This window comes from Triplophysa rosa, linkage group LG10 (genome assembly GCF_024868665.1).
Source record: "Triplophysa rosa linkage group LG10, Trosa_1v2, whole genome shotgun sequence".
In the NCBI taxonomy this organism is placed as follows: Eukaryota; Metazoa; Chordata; class Actinopteri; order Cypriniformes; family Nemacheilidae; genus Triplophysa; species Triplophysa rosa.
This window is the reverse complement of record NC_079899.1, coordinates 25,991,392-26,013,170: the sequence shown is the minus strand read 5'-3', so window position 1 is coordinate 26,013,170 and position 21,779 is coordinate 25,991,392. Positions and strand designations below refer to the sequence as shown.

General features: G+C 40.1%; 1 protein-coding gene and 1 long non-coding RNA gene across 4 annotated transcripts in view; one reads left to right on the top strand and one right to left on the bottom strand.

Moving 5' to 3' along the window:
* The window catches only part of runx2a (RUNX family transcription factor 2a), a 42,982-nt gene extending 22,564 nt beyond the window's left edge, over window positions 1-20,418 (top strand). For 2 of the 3 annotated variants that reach the window (XM_057344913.1, XM_057344912.1), the window contains exons 5-8: window positions 956-1,060; window positions 11,884-12,060; window positions 14,065-14,226; window positions 17,936-20,418. In XM_057344913.1, the coding sequence (XP_057200896.1) occupies window positions 956-1,060; window positions 11,884-12,060; window positions 14,065-14,226; window positions 17,936-18,423 (932 nt within the window). In that variant the 3' untranslated portion in view covers window positions 18,424-20,418. The remainder of the gene's footprint in view (window positions 1-955; window positions 1,061-11,883; window positions 12,061-14,064; window positions 14,227-17,935) is intronic. The other variant, XM_057344914.1, reaches the window with a different exon arrangement.
* On the bottom strand, window positions 2,775-15,325 carry LOC130560859 (uncharacterized). Its single transcript, XR_008963764.1, has 3 exons — window positions 14,347-15,325; window positions 14,124-14,256; window positions 2,775-10,140 (listed from the first exon to the last, which is right to left on the bottom strand). It is a non-coding gene; the product is annotated as an uncharacterized LOC130560859 (long non-coding RNA).
* Window positions 20,419-21,779: the final 1,361 nt, after the last annotated feature.

Here is a 21,779-nt window from a genome sequence, read left to right as displayed (position 1 = left end):
TATTTCCTCTCACTACTGACAGTGTGTTATACTTCTTCAGCCTAAATTACAAATAACACATTGTCAGATATCTTACATTTAAAGCTCACATTTTATTCCCTTTTGTGATTTTATCAATGCGCAATGTCGTTTTTTGGAAAAAAAAGTCATGTCAGGTGAAACAACAGTGGCCTTCACACACACGCACACACGCACACACACATGTCTGGTTTATTATCTCCGTGGGGACAGTCCATAGGCGTAATGTTTTTTATACTGTACAAACTGTATATTTTAACCCCTAACCCATCCCCTAAACCTAAAGATCATAGCAAACTTCTTGCATTTTTAGATTTAAAAAAATATCGTTCTGTACAATTTGTAAGCTTTTTTGACACGAGTCCACGAGTTGGTTTGTATTCAGGTTTAAGTCCCCACCGGGATATAAAAACTAGACCATACACACATACACACACATCTTCAACACTTCAACACAATTTGGTTTAATCATTTGTAAATATTGACATTTATGCATTTGGCAGACGCTTTTATCCAAAGCGACTTACATTGCATTATACTATACATTTCTTTCTAAGTATGTGCAATCCCTGGGATCTGGCAATAACGAACCTGCAAATGTCGCGATTGGCCAATCAGAATCAAGCATTCCAACGAGCCGTGTAATCAAAATCAATCAAATAAATCAAGAAAGTCAATAACTTTAGTTTTCTGATTCAAGTACACCAGTTAGAATCTCTTCATTTATAATTCTTGTATGATGTCCGATGACCAAATTCTGAGCTCAGAACGGGTCATTTTTCAAACCAATTCTTTTATTGTCCGTCTCAATCGCTGGCAGTTAAAATCCCACTGTCATCACCGTCAGACGCGCAGAAATGCAAATGACTCGCGTCAAATGAATACGGCACATTGTCCAGCGGATTAATCGGGGTTGAACCTTTTTTGTGTTTTGCAGGAAAGAGCTTCACGCTGACAATCACAGTATTCACAAACCCACCCCAAGTGGCCACTTATCACCGAGCCATAAAGGTCACAGTGGACGGACCGCGAGAGCCACGACGTGAGTACCGCATCAAACATCACACGTCACGTGATCGGCACGCGCTACACTACACGTCTGCTGTACGGTGTCGTCCAGTCCTGGAGAGGTGGGCAGAGACGTGTGGTGTGATGATGAGATTGTGTTAGGGGATGCACAAAGACGTCCTTTCACCAACACTTGACTTGTGAAAATGTTTACTGTATTCACCGCTTGTGTCTGTCGCTTTTTTGTGTCGTGTCTTTGACCCGGGGATCTGGATAATGTCGAGTATTTACAGTAAACTGGATTCTGGATACTAGAATTTTGATTACTATACACATTACGTGTTGTTTTTAAACGGCATGTTGGGATATTAGGGTTACACTTTCTAGATACTGTATGCATTCATATACTGTAGATGCCTCATTTCTACACATCAGTCGTCCTTCACACTGGAACAAAGCTGATCTGTGCGTGTCTGCAATCGCATGCTGTTGTATGGACACAAACATTGTCATCACAAGACAACAAGACAAAGACATAAACAATCACCATAGCTTAAAAACCTGTAATATTGAGTTAAACATGTTAAACACAAATCAACACATTCTCGTGAGAGGTTTGCACATCTCTGTACAGTCTCTGGAGAACTTTACTGTGAGTGACGACAGCAACTGAAATGTTGACTGTTTCAAGATGGCGGACGCGTCGATGTGTCCGGAGGCCAGTGTGCCCTACATATCTATATTACCGAAAAAAATCCTACGACTGCTTGAAATGTTGTATAACTGTTACACATATTTTGTGTAAAGCAGTAATTAGACAGTACACAGACAGTATGCATTAGGGGTTCAACGACCTTATAAAATATAAAATAATAAAAAAAGAGCTAGGAGGAAATGTTTTGCAAGAAGATTTGATGGGTGTGGGCAGTAAGATACTCGTGTGCGCAGGCTGCGGGAGAACGGTGGGACTCCCGCAAAATATCCTCTAAACATATATCATACAAATAAACTGTTGTTCATCTATTGCACAAGAGCAACGACAACTAAACTAAAATAAAACTATTTTAAAGCGCGAGGTCGGTGGTAGCGGGGCTGTGCAGCCGGGGGAGATTCACATTTCGCGTCTTTTGCGTGCGCAAGTTCGTTTTTTTAAATGCACATTTCTCTAGGGTGCGTCGGCGCCACATCGAGATGGTAATACGTCAACTTTTATTATTGTAAAAGTTGACGCGGGTCATTGGACGAGAGAAAGCGGCGCGCGTTTTCCGCCTGGTTTTAGTTGCGAAAAACAACAACACATGACCACCAGGCTTAAAATGTCGCGCCAGGGCATTAATGTCGACTGGTCGAGTTCGTGCAACCCCTAGGAAGCATCATGGGATACGCACAGTGTGATGTCTGTATAGTGCAGATTTGAGTTATTTTAAACGTAAAGCACTAAAATAATAAAAACTACATCATCAGACTGCAGGGTGGGGGTATGAATACTGATCTCTGGAAATCAAATCCAAACTGTTTATTCAGTTTTTGTGAAGACATTAAGAGATTAAGTTGAACATTTATGTGACAGGACAGAAACGCTGCTTTGTTTTGCCGATACACTGAACAGAAAAACAAGAAACAGCTTTTCTCTTTTTCTCTCCCAGAGGAACTGATCTGGAGAAAATCTCAGGTTCTCTTCATTTATAAAAGACTTCATGATGTGAAGTCTGGACTCACGGCAGATGAGATGTGTGCCGCTTTCATTGCCTGAAATAAAAAAACTGTTAGAAGAAGCTGCGCTGCGTAACGACTTTCATGTGGAAGAAAGATCATACACAGGGTTTGACTTTCTCTATTCTGGGTTTCTATTACAGTCTGACATGACGGTCAAAGGTCTGAAAATAGACAACTGGTTGTGTCAAAGTAATGACATTAAAACAGATGTTGTTTCATGTATTTAAGTTATTGTTTCATCACAATGAATCATCACAAACACAGAAAGAACTTGTGTTCGTTTGTTTCTTTTCTTCTTCTGGTAATGATCACATCATGTGGCAGAGGAGCTGAGCGACTCTTTCATCTCACACGCCAAACACAGCTTCTGTTGCTGTAAACACAATCATTTTTCTGTTTATTTTCTCTTTCTGAGGTTGCAGACTTATAGAATGACTAACATCTTAAGAGCAGAGATGTCAAAAACATTGAGGCCGCAGTTTAACTTTTGTAATCAGACGTTATTTCTGATCAGAACCGAATATTAAACATGAAAAAATACAAGATGAGACCAGATTTGATTCATTTTGATGGTGAAAAACTGTTCCTGTACCTGAATGAAACATCGTCACCTGAAACACAAACACAGTTTAAAACCCTCACAGATTGTGAGGTCAAAGTAAAATGATGAGAGCAGTTTGTCAGGATGTTAGATTGAATGTAGGTGATCAGAATCAGTTCTTTTTCTGTAGAAGTCTCTCTCTCTCTCTCTCTCTCTCTCTCTCTCTCTCAGTGTTTATCTGTAAGTGTGTATTTGTCATGGTTGTGTTGATGTTTGTAAGCACATGGCAGGTGGTAAGACAGGAAATGATGACACATGCACAGACATCTGAGTTGTGCAACATCCTGTGAGTGTGTGTGTGTGTGTTGTGTAGCTGACGCTGCCTGTAACTGCGCACACACTGCTCACATTCCTCACACCCACACACTCACGCACACACACACAGTCACACACCCACATGCACACACACACACACACAAACACACACACACACACACACACTGCACACATTCCTCACACACTCACGCACACACACGCAGACACACACCCACACACGCACACACACGCACTCACACACACACATGCACACACACTCACGCACACACACGCACTCACACACACACACACACACACGCACACACACGCACACACAGAGAGAGAGAGAGAGAGAGACGTGTCTTGAAGATGTTGTTGTGGTCTTGTAGGGATGTGATGTCAGGCGTGTTAATGAAGGTTCTGTACATTGTGTTTGTGTTGTTGCTAAGGTGCTCGACACTTTGCTTTAACGGTGTGAATTATTGAGAAAGAGCAGAGATGACTCGACTACTGTGAAACTCTCCAGCAGCGTCTGCTCATTCCTAAAGAAAACATCACTTACATCAACCAAAGAGAGCCAACACACACACGCGCACACACACACACACACACACACACACACACACACACACACATGCACGCACAAACACACACAGTGGTTTCCATGTTTTATGGGGACATTCCATAGACTTCCATTGATTTTATATGAGGCTTATGATCTATTCTATTCCCTAACCCTTCTGCATTCTTACATTTTCAATAAATATCATTCTGTATGATTTATAAGCTGTTTTCCCTCATGCGCACCTACAAAATGTCCCCACAAGGTCAAAATCTACTGGTGTTACTGGTATACGTACATCAGATTCAGATCAGAGTGCTCAGACGAACATGACCACGACATTAAAGTCTCATCCCTGCGCATGTTCATGACGTCATGATGATGTTGTATAACTGGAGCGTGTGTTGTTAGGTCTCATGGCACGCGTGTGGAATCATGTGGTGGTCTGGTGTAACTCTGGTTATTAAAGGTAATTTGAACTAATAGACGGGGAAGGGCGTCTAAGACCTTTAGAGAGAGGGCCTTGTGTTTCCAGCAGCAGCCTCATAATGAGGATACCTGATCCTCTCTCGTACGGATCTGCTGCTGAAAGACCCTCTCACAACGCCGACACTTTCAAATCAATACACAACTCACAGGAGAGCTCGAAAACTTCAGCATTTAAAAGAAGGAATCATTTTCTTATCCAGATTTCCACTTTGAGTTTGGTGAGGGTGAAGGTTGGAGTTCATGTCGGAGGGTTTAAAGCGAGAGATACGGAGTCATTATTTCTTGCTGTGTTAAATGTGAAAAGACAACAAACAGCAATATAAAATGTACCATTTCTTTAAGGGAATATTGAATATGTAGTGCTGTGGTTCAAGGGTTTTTGTGAGTGAAACGTCTCTGAGGAATCTATTACTGGAAAGTATTTTAAGCTCAATTTGTGGTGTATTTCTGACTTTGAATACATGTGAAATGAGTTTGTTCTCTCTGACTGACGCCACTTTACATTGGAGAGATGAAGAACACACACAGTTATTATCAGAGATGATCCGTGCCGTCGTGCTGAAAAACATTCACAGAAAAACCAACATGTCAGGTCCGGGCTCATACGCAAAAACTTTTAACGGGCCCCTCCGTCTGTTCGCGACTACGTTGCGCATTACTGGAGGTCGGCTGTTTACTCTGGGTTTTTACTTGAATGTTGATGCGCGTAAATCCTGCTCAAATAGTAACGCTCAAATAGTAACGCTCAAATAGTAACGCTCAAATAGTAACGCTCAAATAGTACCGCTCAAATAGTAACGCTCAAATAGTAACGCTCAAATAGTAACGCTCTGTGGTTAGAGCATGGCGCTAGCAACCCTAAAGTCATGGGTTCGATCCAGGCGATTGCACATAGTCAGACAGAGACAAATGTATAGTACAGTGCAATGTAAGTTGCTTTGGATAAAAGCTTCTGCCAAATGCGTAGATGTAAATGTAATGTAACGGCAGACCCTGAGGGAGCGCAAACTCCCAAGCGGCACAAAGAGGGAAAAAATGACGCAGCCTGCGTTTTGCACGTGTTTTTACACACGACATGTGAACGGCCCTAACATTAATACAGTTGTCAAACATTAAACATTTAGCTACTTACATCATTCCAACCTCGGCTTCTGTCAATACAGCAAATCCCGCCTTCTTTCATTTGATCGGACAAATTCCTTCATATGTTTGGCCACCTCAATCACATTGACACTGACGAGCTCATTCAGAGATATAAATTAAACTTCATTCCGTTTCGACACAGCAAGGTAAACAAAGTAATGTTGTACATTATACATTATACAATAATAATAGCTGTGTAAATGATTAAATGGATTATCCATGTATTAAATGGATGCCAACTAATTGAGACAATAAAGACCTCTCTACCCCTAACCTTACCACGCACTTTATTATTGATCACCTGTTAGCCATTTTCTGATATTTTCTTCATTTTTTTGAAAATAATTGCCTGTATGTCGCGATTTGTGATGTGAAAATGTAGTTCGGGTTAGGGTGGATTCGAAAAAGGCGGATTCGATCTTGCATTCACATATAGGCCCGGTTTCACAGACAATGCTTAGCTTAAGCCAGGACTATGCTTTAGTTAAATTAGGATATTTAAGTGGCTTTTAATAAAATGCCTGAGATAAAAATATGACTGACTGGTGTGCATCTTGAGACAAAACAATGACACTGACATATTTAAAAATATTTCAGGGCAATTTTTTTTAGTAGAGACCGCTCAAACTTTCATTTTAGTCTGGGACTAGTCTTAAGCCTTGTCTGCAAAACCGGGCAGTAGTGTCAGAACTACTTATCACGCGTCTTTTGCCGGGTTTACACCAAACACGAACAATCGCGTTCCACGCTCTTTATTACTCGCGGGAAAAGTTTGTTATTTTAGCGCGATCTGACAAATATTTTCAACCTTCGCGGAAGACGAGATTGATGCGCGTTCGCGGCAATCGTGCCACCTGATTCGCGTTTCTACGCTTCTTTGCATTGACTTTGTATGTAAGATCTGAGATCAGTCATATAACGTTAGTAATTTTCTACAGTATTAGACAACCATGAATAAAACTCGGATGCCAACATGTGTGTGTACCTTCAGCTTGACACGCCACGCGCGGTTTTTATATTTTACACCAACACACACACTACTGTTTAGTTTTCTCTCTCTCTCTCTCTCTCTCTCTCTCTCTCTCTCTCTCTCTCTCTCTCTCTCTCTCTCTCTCGTTCTTTTGTTAATTTTGATAAAGCAATAGAAAATATACAAATGTATTATAAACACCTGTAAATCTAGGATTTTGATGTTGAAATCATATGATTTGAATGAATCTGTTGCAGATAAACATGTGGCTGATGTCGGGTTGTTTTTGGTTGTGGTTTGTCAGAGGTGAACCTGTGATGTCCTTTGAACTCAGTTCTGCGTGTGCAGACACGTACAAACACACAGAAAAGCCCTCAGACAAAACACTCCATTCAAAACACAAAACTAACTGAAGACAGCTGAATATATCTGCCTGTGTTCTCCACAAACACACGTCCAAACGACATCTGAAAACTGTCTGAAACGGACATTCATGACAGCGGATGAGAGTTTCCACTTCAAGTTTTCCGTTCGACCACTTTGCAAGCCGTAAACACTGCTCCAGACTTCCTTCCGGTTTCAGTTATTTATTTATTAGTATTTTTTCAATCGAACATGTATCATTTAATCTATTTGTTTAACATTTTAAATTAGTTATCCATATTCTGTAGGTTGTATTTTGCTCAAATGTTTGTGTAGTGAAACAGGAAGTTCTTCTGAACCAGTGATAAGCCAGCGTTTATTACATCATCCAATAGATTTATTAACTTTCAGATGGTCACTTACAGTTTTGCAATAACACACATATTCTGCTTACAAATAGTGGTTTTATGATAGACGGTATATACAGCATCAGCATCATCATTGACAAACAAATGATTTGTTGTGTTATTATCCCAAAATCACAGCATCTCAGATATGTTTGGAGTGTTTTTAGGAATCATGATGACAGACACACAGATCAACAGCAATACTTTATAGAGGAGGCACGCGCACACGCGCGCACACACACACGCATGTTGGGTTTTCATGTTTTATGGGGACATTCCATAGATGCAATGGTTTTTATACTGTACAAACTGTATATCATATTCCCTACCCCCTACCCCTAACAATCACACACAACTGTCTGCTCTTTTACATTTTCACAAAAGTTCATTCTGTATGATTTATAAGCTTGTTTCCTCATGGGGACAACAAAATGTCCCCACAAGGACAAGGGTTTTGCATATTGCCATCTTTGTGGGGACATTTTGTCCCCATACCGTAGGGTTTACCCTTCACACACACACACGCGCACACACACACATACTGTATATGGACGCACACACACACACGCACACGCGCACACACACACTGTCTGCGATGCATATATGATACACAAGTCAATACTCACTGTAGTAAATCGGTGAAAATGAAGACACTCTCGGGATAGAAACGCTGGCGGAAATCTGTCTGATTTAAACACATGTGCTGAACTCACAGACGCTGATTCACAGATTCTTAAATGAAAGCGTGAGGAACAGACAGAAGTTTCTGTTACTAGATTCATTAACTCATTCAGTCTGTATGTTCTAGTGATGAAATGGTGTGTAATAGTGTCAATCACATGCTGATTTCATGGTTTTATGAAGCTGTAGTTGCGTGTGCGTGTGCCCTGTGTTGGCGTGGCTGATTTCCTGAAGTCAGAAACATAAACTCAGACCACACATGAGAGACTGGCACAACTCCAGAAGTACTTGGCTGCCGTCACATTTCTCTCTCTCTCTCTCTCTCTCTCTCTCTCTGTGTGTTTCTGCTCTTTTAAAGGGACACTTCACCCAAAAAGGAGAATTCTGCCTTCTTTTACTCTCAAGTTGTTCCAAATCTGTATAAATGTCTTTGATCTTGGACCCCATTGACTCCCACAGTAGGAAAAATACTTTTTGTATATCATTTTTTGTTCTGTTGAACACAAAAGATGATATTTTGAAGAATGTAGGACAGCAAACAGTTGTGGGGCACTTTTGACCACCATTGTCATTTTTCCTACTATGGGAGTCAATGGGGGGCGAGAACTGTGGTGTTCAATGAACCGAAGAGAGCGCACATCACTCCTCTCTTCATTAAGGTACATTGGCTCCCTATAGTCGCTCTCATCAAAATCAAGACTCTGCTCCTGACCTACAAGACCACCACTGGATTGGCACTCCCATCATCAGTCGCTAATGCAGACTTATGTACCCGAACAACGATGTATGCAAACGAACGTCGTCTTGAGGTGCCATCCCGAAAAGGTAAAAAATGTCTCTGACGTACCTTCTCTGGATGGGTTCCACATCTGTGTAATGATCTGCCCGCTGCTACAAGATCAGCAGGTTCTGTGGCCATCTTTAAGATTCGTCTGAAAACACATCTCTTCCGTCAGCACCTGACCCATCAGTTCTGACTTCATCTCTTTTCTGCTCTTTCATCCATAAAACCCCTTCGCTCTGTATACTGTTATGGGCTATATGAGACCAGGTTTACTGCACTTGTGCTTTTTGTTGTCCTCATGTTGTTCCAACTGCTTCCATCGTTTCCCTCGTTTGGATGAAAGCGTCTGCTAAATGACTAAATGTAAATGTAAATACAGCAGTATTATTCACTCGATGCCCATGTTTATATACAAACGTTAAACCTTAAATGGAATTCTTTAGAGGCTCTAAATGTCCCTACATATAGTAAACTGTTGTAAAATTCCAAGATACTACCGTGTTTTTTTTATCTTAGTAAGCACTACCGTATACTCTGTTTATCTGTTCACTATACACTTACGTATTTCTCATGTGGAGGCCTGTGACTGAAATGATGTCAAATCGCTCCCAGATCATTCAGGACACGTGTGCTGTTCATCTTCACATGATCACAGCACAAACAAACAAACAACATACTAACATTCTGACAGCATGCGTGAAGTTTTTTATGTCCTAGTCTCTCAATATTCGGATGTTTTCGTCATTGTGTGCTGTGTTAGTGTTTATTGGAGATAAATGCGAGTACTCTTGATGTGTATTGTTGACAGATGTCTCAGGGTATGAGCGTTAGGGATTTTCCTTTGTTCCGGCTGAATCATTTCACATTCTTTCTTCTTTCTGGAAGTGAAGTGGTGAACGTCATCTGCTTCATCTCTTCTCTCAACACAACACAACACAACACAACACACATCACAATCACACAGATCTCATTAATATCTCCTGGACAACTGTGAGGTTAAATGAAGATAAATCAGAAGCATCAGAAATCTGACGGCAGGAATCTCTCCGTCTCCTCTGAAGATGTCAATCGCACGTCAGAGATCTCACTTTAAACTCAGTTTGCATTGCCATCAAACTGGTGTGAGCTTCTGTTTCATGTCACCTGTAAGAGAGAAGATGATTTGCGTCAGGTTCACGTCTCTCTGTCTCTCTGGACGTCTGAATGAAGACTCACAAAGCTTCATGTTTGTTCAGCTTACTCACACACAACACAATCAGGTTTTGCCAGATTGGAGGGAACTTTGGTTCTCTATCCGCCAACTGGAGAGCGGCCAGAGAGTTTCTTTTCTTTTGTTCGATATTTACTTGACATGCACTCACAGGAACTCAGAGAGTAAAAAGACACTTTCACATGTATTCAAACAAATGAAATTGGGTCGGTCTGTCGGACGTGGTGCCCCGTAAGGACCCGGTTGGGGACGGTGGGGATTTGCATGGCGTGACTGGTGCTCTTCGTGGAAGGATACGAGATTGAGTTTGTGCTCTTTGATGGGAAATGAATGAATAAACATTGCTGGCTCGTTCTTTTGTCGTGACTCATATATTAGTGGTGATGGGAATAATAGGGAAATCTAGCAGTTGTGTCATTTGACTGTAAATTCTTCTGCATGAACAACTGCGTGTATGAACAGGTGAAAAACAGCTTCACTTCTCTACTCGCTACTGCGAAAAACACCATCCGTCTGTCGCAAAAGAGATTTCATTGAGATCTAAGTTGTGTTTCATGAAGGCATCAGCTTAGTCTCTGATGTTTCTCCTATGAGAAATAAAAACAGAAATAAATGAAACTGTGATGCATGAAGAGACTGGAGGTGTAACTGAATGTAGATTGTAGAGGTCAGATAATCTGGATTTGAGTCAATGTGATGAGACATGTTTGAGTTTATATTGAGATCTTCAATCATATTGACTTCTGATTGCAGACGAGACACATCTGAGCTCAGTTTGACACATTGTCGACATCTCTTCTCAAACTCTCATGACAGACACGTTTGTCAGATTTCTGACTCGTTTTCTCAGGAGAAACATCTGAGACGCACATGAGACTTGAGCAAATATTTCCATTCGCATTCATGTCTTCATGGAAAAAACTGAGATATTTAAGAGATGTGATGTGTGATTTGTCTTTCTCGTGGGTTGTAACGTAATGACGCACTGAAAAAAAAGTAATTTTACAGAATGTTTTACAGATTTCCCAAGTAAAATGTAAAAAAATCTAAATTTTCCTGTTTTTTACATATTTTTATGTATTTTTTGATACATAAAAAGACCTCAAATGTACAAGAAAAATGGGGAAATGTAATTTTACAGATTATTTCTGGCGCCCCCGCTGTCAGAAAATTTGTTTTTTTAAACAAGATTTCTTTTTTTACCGTTTATTTTTTAGAAATACGGTCAAAAACTATAAAATTACACAACAAGACAACACATTTAGAAGAAAAATGGGGAAAACAATTGAAAATATATCCTATAATTTTACAGAATTTTTTTTACGGTACATTTCCGTTTTTCCAGTTTACAGAAAAGTTCCGTTTTTTACAGAATTTTTTTTACAGTGCGATTAATGTTTTTTTTTAAGGTTAATGTTGTCATCATCTACTCACTCTCACGGTGGAACACTTTGCTTTTGTATATTCAAGTTTCAACAACAGGACACAAAAGACAATAAAAACAGCATTAAAGGACAAGTTGTGCACCGGATGTTTTCAGTCTTCTAAAGTCATGTGTGAGGAACAGACCAAAACCGTAGAAAAAGGCCAAACTCACACAACCTTGAGCAGGATAGCAGCGCTGACACTGCAGATGTATTAATGTGTGATGATTTGTGTTTAATGTGATCTGTTAGGACACAGACAGAAACTGGAGGATCCTCCTAAAGCAGCGCTGTTCTCAGAGCGTCTGAGCGAGTTAGAGCGCTTGCGTCAGACCACCATGAGAGTCGGTGTACAAACACAGAGTCCACGACCGTCTCTCAACGTCACGCCAAACTCCTTCAACCCGCAGGGGCAAACTCAGATCTCAGGTAATTTACAGTTACGTTTGATGTTGCTCTTTTTATGATGCAAGACACAGAAAGAGGGATGGCGTTCAGATTCAGAAACACGAGATAGCGCTGGATGTGCCAACTGGATAGCAGTCTCTCATCAGTGTCGTATCAAAAACAAAAACAAAGACTAAAACCGTCTGATTTGATCCGGGTTTGCTGGAGTCACCTGACAGGAATAGTTTCCCAGCATCGTTTTCTTTCTTCTGTGGAACACAAAAGGAGAATTTTTGACGAATTCACCTTTTCCATTTAATAGAGCTTTAATAAAAAGACGAACACATCAAAAGCACATGAAAGTAGTGATCTGCTCAGATTTTGGTCTGTTCCTAACTCAAAGAAACCGTTTGACTTCAGAAGAGAAGTATAAAAATGATGGAATAAAATGAGTTGTATGGAGTACTGCGATTCTGTTTTCCTGCGTGAAAATTCTCCTCCAAATATATATTTTCTGTTCTTTTGTGTTCCATGGAAAAAAAGAAAAGGTTTTTCGAAGGACGTGAGCGTGAGTAAATATTACCAGAAACTTTAATTCCATGACATTTGTGTCAATGTTTCTGTTGGTTGGTGCTAAACTCTGGAGAGGTTTTTTGCTCTCTCTCTCTCTCTCTCTCTCTCTCTCTCTCTCTCTCTCTCTCTCTCATTGTTTGTTATTGGCCGGGTTCGTCTCCAGCCTGCAGGGCACATGATGTGTTTACTAGAATGCTGTCGAAAACAAACAGGAAACTCTGTGTGTTATTATCATGAAGTTATTTACATACCGCAACGCTTCAAACGTTACACAAACTCATGCTGTGTCTTAAAGCGCTCTCTCCTTCACTATTCCCTATATAGCCAATGACATTTGATTTCATCGCTGACGTAAATTTTCCTATGCGTTTTTTCGTATTTGGTGCTGGTTTGTACGTTGTCTCTGAATTGTTAAAAAACGCTTCTCAAAATGCTTGCTACGGATGCGAAAAACGCAGAAAATCGAACCCCATCCGATTTTTTTATGACGGACGAAAATATCGGAGGCAGTGTGTAAATGTGATTGACACAACGTGAGGTCGTATTTATTTTTTAACGTGCAGGAATTTCGGACGCAAAAAAAAGTTCAATGGGCTTAACCTGCGTCTGACATTCGACATAACGCTTATATCACACCTGTGTGGCTTCATGGATTGCTTAATAAAATGGTAAACGCTTATTTTTCATGGTTTTGTATTCGTTTTTAATAAAGAGAACAAAACAACTGTTTGCCACCTTTATTTACTAAAATGTTTGTTACGTTCAATAAAATGATTGAATAGATTCAAAATAAAGCACCACTGTCTATAACATTCATTTAATCTCCAGCTGATTCTAATCAAGCGGTCGTCGCGCATGGGAAAAAGTGAGTGAGCGAGTGTACACTCAAAATCAGAGTGCATTGTGGGTAAAACAGAGTGAACGAATGTAGGGAATGAAGTAGTTCACTCAGTTTTCGGACACCACTGCAAAATGGTTGCCACCCGATGTAGTGCACTATGTAGGAGATAGGGAGCGGTTTCAGACACTTTTTTCCTCTGGCGAAGAGTTTAATGCACTTTTAGTCAATGTGAATCTCACAAAAATCAGTCCGGCTCATAATTGACCCCTAAACCGAAAGGATAAAAATAAAAGTGTCTTGGGTGTAAAGAAAAGAATCTTTTAGCGAAATGACTCCTCTCATGACTGAAGTGTTTTATTTTTCAGTTCATTTGCTATTCCGTTTGATCTGATTGGTGTCATCGTGACAAAAACACTAAATACAATAGAAAGATATAATTGAAACGATCTGTGTTTGAGTTTACACTAAGCATGTTATTTTTATTATAATAATGAGAATGAAGAAAATGTGCTTGACTGTCGTGAAAACAATGTCGCAAACAAGTCTAGCTTTATACAGTACAGTATATGACCTGGACAGGTTTCTTTGATGGTTCATTTGACGGGTCTGATCTTTATATCTCATCTCCGTAGATCCACGTCAGACTCAGTCATCTCCACCCTGGTCCTATGAGCAGCCCTACACCCCTTACCTGAGCCAGATGACATCACCATCCATCCACTCCACCACCCCGCTGTCATCCGCCCGTGCCACCGGTTTGCCCAGCATCAGCGACGTGCCACGACGTCTCTCGGGTAATCACGCAAACACCTCAGTTCCTCGTCCTAGAAAGTCAAACAGAGATCTCCAGCTTGTCAACAAGTCGTTTCTTGTCTCGTGTTCGTATTTGTGATCTTTAATCCAACTCGATTTACCTCCGAGCGTTCGATCTGTCGCTGAATATTCAAAAACCCGATATGTCTGTTTTAATTGAAGTGAACTCAATGAAGTGTCTCATGATGGGACGGTGAGAGTTTGAAGGTGTGTAAATGTGTTGACTTGGGTTTGGTGTCTCTCTCCTGAAGTCAAATCAAAGCATTTCTCCACTGTTAACGTTCTGCTTTGTAAGCATTCGTCCTGTGGCCCGCCGCGGGCGAAAGTCTTTCTAAGCGAGAGCTCCTTTAAAACTAGAGCGTTTGAAAGAAAACCTGGTGCTTTGAACTGGAGTCTCTTTTGAACGCTGTTGAATAGAGAGAAGAAAAGAGAGAGACGTTTGTGAGTCACAAGTGCCGTGGCCGTGTGTTTATTCATGTCCGCCCGTCCTTTAGTGTTGCTTTGCAAACAAACAACACATACTGTAGCCTCGACACGAGGAGGGTTTCTTTCATACACCTGTTTGACTCTCGGCCAGCGCATTGGGTTTTTTCTTCGCCGTCTCTCCACCCGAACTGTTTTCTTTCAGCCCGGAGCGAATGTGAGCGTTTAAATGTCTGTGTGTTGAACCGGCTCCAGCTGTCTCGTTGGGTTTGATTAGTTTAGATTTCACTCAGCTTTCATCTTACACATGTCAGCCTTTGTTCTCTCCTCAAACACACGCATGCACGGGTCTCTCGGTCCTAACGCCCTCTGTTCTCCTCGCGAGAGAATGAATCCGACTGCTGCCGGGTTTCTTGACTCTGAGCTAAGAGCCAGAGAGCTGCTGAATGATGACCTGACAGATGAAAACATTCGTCATGTCACAGGAATTATTATTACACTCATTACGAACCATTTTAATGCAATTGTCAAATAAAAGTGCTTCTTCTGTCTCTAAATCTAAACTTGAAATTCACTTTCGTATTCGTGCACTGATCGAATAAATCCATTAAAAATCACTTTGGATAAAAGTGTAACTTTGCCTAAGAAATGTGTGAAGAGTCGTTTGTGAATAGCTGGATTCAGATGTTAAAGTGATGAAGAGGCTTTAGAATGTTGATTGAAGGTTGTATATGTGACTTTCTGTCAATGTTTTGGAAATGAGTCTCGTCTCTGCTCCGCTGTCCCCCTGGAGGCTCTCTTCTGTTTGCTTTCAAATGTCAAGAGTTGATCATGTGGACAGACAATCTGCTCATAATTGAACACACATGTTCTCAAACCTTTGCTGAGCCGTCTCTCACAGGCCAAAGGACACGCCACTGCTCACATATATGCATTTAGCAGACGTTTTATATTCTCAACACCACCAACACACATACTCTACTCTACTCTACTGTACTCTACTCTACTCAACTCTACTGTACTCTACTCTACTGTGCTCTGTTGTAATGTACTCTACTCTACTGTACTGTACTCTAATCTACTCTACTGTACCGTGCTCTACTCTACTGTACTCTACTGTACCGTGCTCTACTGTACTCTACTGTACTCCACTCTACTGTACTCTACTGTACTGTGCTCTGTTGTACTGTACTCCACTCTACTGTACTCTACTCTACTGTACTCCACTCTACTGTACTCTACTGTACTGTGCTCTGTTGTACTGTACTCCACTCTACTGTACTATACTCTACTGTACTCCACTCTACTGTACTCTACTCTACTGTGCTCTGTTGTACTGTACTCCACTCTACTGTACTATACTCTACTGTACTCCACTCTACTGTACTCTACTGTACTGTACTCTACTGTACTCTACTCTACTCTACTGTACTCTACTCTACTCTACTCTACTCTACTCTACTGTACTCTACTCTACTCTACTCTACTGTACTCTACTCTACTCTACTGTACTCTACTCTACTCTACTGTACTCTACTCTACTGTGCTCTGTTGTACTGTACTCCACTCTACTGTACTATACTCTACTGTACTCCACTCTACTGTACTATACTCTACTGTACTCTACTGTACTCTACTCTACTCTACTGTACCGTGCTCTACTCTACTGTACTCTACTGTACTCTACTCTAATCTACTCTACTGTACCGTGCTCTACTCTACTGTACTCTACTCTACTGTACTGTACTCTAATCTACTGTACTGTACGCTACTGTACTCTACTGTACTCTGCTCTACTGTACTGTACTCTACTCTACTGTACTCTACTCTACAGTACTGCACTGTACTCTAACGTACTGTACTCTACTGTACTCTGCTCTACTGTACTGTACTGTACTCTACTGTACTCTACTCTACAGTACTGCACTGTACTCTAACGTACTGTACTCTACTCTACTGTACTCTACTCTACTCTACTGTGCTCTACTCTACTGTACTCTGCTCTACTGTACTGTACTCTACTGTACTCTACTCTACAGTACTGCACTGTACTCTAACGTACTGTACTGTACTCTGCTCTACTCTACTGTACTCTGCTAAACTGAACTCTACTCAACTCTACTCTACTCTGCTGTACTGTACTGACGGCTTGTAATACTACTGTAAATCAGCAACACAGATAAAGAGAAGACCAGAGAAGGAGAGGAAGTGCACCTCTGGGATTCTTCTGACTCTCTGAGACACTCACGTCTCTCCTCCTCGATGGTCCTCTCTGTCTTCCGGTACGCTTCTCTCTCTCCTTTGGGCTGCTCCTCTCTCTCCTCTGGGACATTCCTCTCTCTCTCTCTCTCTCTGCTGAGGTTTGGGGGAGTCACAGGTCATTAGTGGGTTTATAATTGAAAGAAATGGTTAGGGTTGTGTGAGAGGAGATCAGTGAGACGGCTCATTATGCATCCTGTGTTTCTCCTCTAAGTGTTTCCATCTGTGCTCCCGGTTTATCCCCACATTTCTCTTTGATATTCATATGAATGCAGTGTGTGTGTGTGTGTTCTGAAGAAACAAACAGCCAGAAGCAATACTCCAAAGCTTTCAACATATCATCTGGTGTTTCTGACACTTAAAGAGAGCTGTGATGTGACCCTGAATGAACCCAAACACATTCAATAAACCTCTGACACAGTAAACCTGATGCTCACTCCATTATGTATTGCAGGTTTCTTTATAAATGTGAAAGAGTACAATCTTATTGTTCTTTTCTTATAAAGTGTTATTCTATAAACATCTGACACTTTCATAGTCTGAAATACCAGGCAAACGATTCGTTTTTTATATTTATTTGAAAATAAACTGAATTCATCATTATTTTTATTAAATCATTTGGGGGATAAAAATTACATCCATGATTTTACATATGACTGCTGCATGCATTGGACGCAAATAAATGTAGATATTCCCATGTGCTCTACTCTACATACAGTACACATTTAGTTTCTGAAGAAAAGTTTTGTGAATGTGAATTCAGTTTGTGAGCGCCCTCTTCGGTCCGTAACAGTTCATTGATTTCTGTGTTCTGAAGAAACTCTCAAAGATACACATTTTATGACATTAATAATAACACTAGTAACTTTTGAATATGCTGTATCACTTAAATCTGTTGTTGCTTTAGTTATTTTCTGTCCAACACTGATAACAGAGTCACAGTTGATGCTATTAAAACTTTCCTAATGAAAGTTATTGACTGAAAAACTCTTTTGTTTTCTCTGTCAGGTACATCAGATCTGAGCCCGTTCTCGGCTGACCCGCGCCAGTTCGAGCGTCAATTTCCCGCTCTCTCTTCTCTCACCGAGAGCCGATTCTCCAGTCCCAGAATGCACTATCCCACAACGTTCACCTACACACCCACACCGGTCACCTCCGGCATGTCCCTGGGCATGTCCGGCTCCACCCACTACCACACCTATCTGCCTCCGCCGTACCCCGGATCCACCCAAAACCAGAGCGGGCCCTTCCAGACCAGCAGCACACCATATCTGTACTACGGCGCCTCGTCCGGGTCTTACCAGTTCTCCATGGTCCCGGGTGGAGACCGATCCCCGTCTAGGATGCTGCCGCCGTGTACCAGCGCGTCTGCCGGAAACACCATCATCAATCCCAACCAAACAGACGGCGGTGAGGCGGACGGCAGTCACAGCAGCTCACCGACGGTGCTCAACTCCAGCGGTCGGATGGACGAATCTGTCTGGCGGCCATATTGAGAAGGTCAAAGTTACCAACAATGTTAGCCTTAAAGACGCGGTGCATTTGTAAAACATGAAGGGAGTATGAAGCACAAACTCTTGTGATGGTGGCAGTGTATGTGTACGATTCATCATTCCACTTAAAAAATCAATGACACAAGACGAGAGTCACTCAAGAAATCCATTACAAACCTGAACAGGGAAAATATTACAGGCTTGAATGACATGAGAGTGACGACCTGTTGCTTTATCCGGCCTAGAGTAGATTCATCACATCAGTAACAGGTCCACTGAATATTTGTATATGTTCTTACCATTGTGTAATTTAGCATTTGCTAACACTGAACGTGATTTTACTTTATTTAAGCGTTTGACTACGGCTCATTCCCTCGTGTTAATTTATGTATAACATGGATTTCAGAAGCAATAAAAGCCATATAGACTTTAAATTATGCAATGTGTTTAGAGGGACAAAACTGAAGATGTTTGAATATTATTTGTTGGTCATCTATTATTATTATTAACTTAATGAAATATTTACTCTTTTGTAATACATTTAATTTAAATGTTGGTTTTTATTTTCGTTATTGTAAAGCAACTAAAACAATCTCCAGTGGTACGTGTGTTATGAAGGAAGGACACGATCGTAGAATAATGTCTCAGTCGTTCCGATTCATATTCAGAAGCATGAAGTTTAAAGCAATAAGACATTGAGTCTGATATGATATGTATATAAATGAGAGGTTTGACTTTAGTTTCGGATGTTATCACGTTAATTTATTGTAGATGGAGTTTTTATTTAAAGCTTTTGTTGTGACCAAACTCTGTGAGCGGTGGTTTGGGACTGAAGACGCTTCCTCTCTGTTGTTAAACTGGACGGTTTTGTAGGTCAGATAAACACTATGCAAACTCAACCAAACAATCAAACGTAGCATCTGAGAAGTGTCTGCTGGTTTTCTACAGTGTGTGCTTTAATATTACTACACAATCTCACAATATCAGAAAGAACCGCACGTTTCATTTGAACTATGACATCTAACAAACAAACATTACACAAAACAGACAATCTGAAGTCTAAATGAAACAGCGGATGTTTACTAAAGATCATCTCCATTTCTAGTTTGTTTATTTATTGGAATGATGAACGAAGCATAAATTGGGATGAAACTGTTTTGATACAGTGTGTGTTCGTCTGATAACTTTGAAGCGGTACTTGATGAAATGTTTGCACCTCGGCTGCTGGCAGCTCCCTGGGAAATCCATTTGTCTTTCTTTTGTTTGACTTTATTTTTGTGTAAATCAAAGCACTTCTGTTTGTTAATGGACGGTTAATGGAAATGAGAGAAGCGTAAAAATCACCATTTTCCAAGAAAAAGACTCATACGTCACCCCGACATCAAAACAAAAATAAAGAAGAGTTCTTCCTCGCTCGCATTGAGAGAATCACAGTTTGAAATATCACCTGGACATGTACAGCAGCTCTCTGTCTAGGGGTCAAAGTTCATGACACTAAAGACAAAACCTGATGTGAACTCGACACAGCAGATCATTTCTCTTCTGTACAGTATTAAACTCCTGTAATTCATTCACAATATCCTCATTTACACCGCTCTTAATCCACTCCTCTTGTTTGTTTGGTTTTTACCGTGGTGTTTTCTGGTAGTGTGGAGAGCCGTATGTTTACACAACGTTTACAAAGAACTGCAATTGTACAAAACTTCTGCACTGTTAACTTTCTACGTTTCATTGCTTTAATATGAGATGAACACATGTTCGGCCGTGACTGAAGGTCAAAATGTGATGATATGTTTAATATTTCAGAGATAACCTCCTGAGCTGATTTGCTTTTTAAGCAGTGACAGAATTCATCATCTCATCTTGTACAGATGTGTGTGTGTGTGTGTGTGTGTGTCAAACCTTCATCTGTTCATACGGGACTAACAATCCAGTAAACATTGTGAGATTTTTAAACATTTCTAATGATTGTATGAGTTGTCTTTGAGAATAAAAACAGCCTTTTTGTTATAATTCCTCGTTCTCATTTGTGTGTCAGATACAGTGTTGGGCAAGTTACTCTGAAAAAGTAATTAATTTACATATTCAATAGTGTAATTAGATTACTGTACAGATGACTCTCTCCAAAAAGTATTTAATTACTTATTACTAATTACTTTCTATATCCTACATCAACCTTGATTAGTTTAGTGATTCAAGGATAGTCATGAAACGACTCTTTTAATTCTTTTAGATAGATAATAAATAACTATATACATTATTTTTATTAACTGAACAAAGTACACAAATGTAAAAGCGACACATTACAGCATACATTTTAAAGTTAGACTTAGTTAGAAGTTTGATGTCAATTCCAGTATTGTAAACATTACACAGTATTTAGTTCCATTACATCAGAAGTAACAGTAATTAAATTACAGAAAAAATAAGAGTAGTCCCTAACTTTACTTTTTCAAGGGAAAAGTAATTAAATTACAGTAACTAGTTACACCCAACACTGGTCAGATATCATGTTTAGTTTAAATGAAGAGCTTTAGGTTTGTTTGACAGTATTTCTATCAACCCGAAGTTTGAGTCACAACATTGAACTAGTAATAAATGAACATTTTTAAAGAACATTATTTATTCACTTTCACTTGTGCTGATCACCAGCCTCAGGTTGTGAATGATACACAGACCCCAGAGATCACAGACATCTCCTTTAAACATCTGCGTCTGACTCCTGTCTGTGATCTTAACATCAGAAAAAGCACTTAACTCACAACAGCTTCGTTGTTGAAAAAACGGAATTAAACTGAACTGAATCACAGCCAGCCAACAAAATACACTAGAGTCAACTGAACTGAATTAAAACTGGATTGAACTGCATTATATTGACCTTAACTGAATTGAATTCATTGTTTAATAGTATTCTGAGTTGAAGAACGGCACGGCTCTGTTTAAACTTCATTTTTTTAAAGAGACAGTCCACCCAAAAATGAAAATTCTGTCATGATTTACTCTCCCTCAAGTTGTTCCAAACTCGTATAAATTACTTTGTTCTGTTGAACACAAAGATAGATATTTGGATGAATGTTAGCAAAATGTATGGGTCAAAATGATCAATTTTTGATAAAAATCATTAGGATATTTCGTAGAGGTCATGTTCCATGAAGATATATTTGAAATTTCCTACCGTAAATATATCAAAACGTTATTTTTGTGAGTAATATGCTACACTGTAAAAAAAATGTTAATTTTTAAAAGTAAAATGTAAAAAACGGAATTTTACCGTTTTTTTACAGATTTTAATGTATTTTTTAATTTACTAGAAAAACAAGGGGAAAGGATATTTTACCGTTTATTTATGGTGCCTCAGC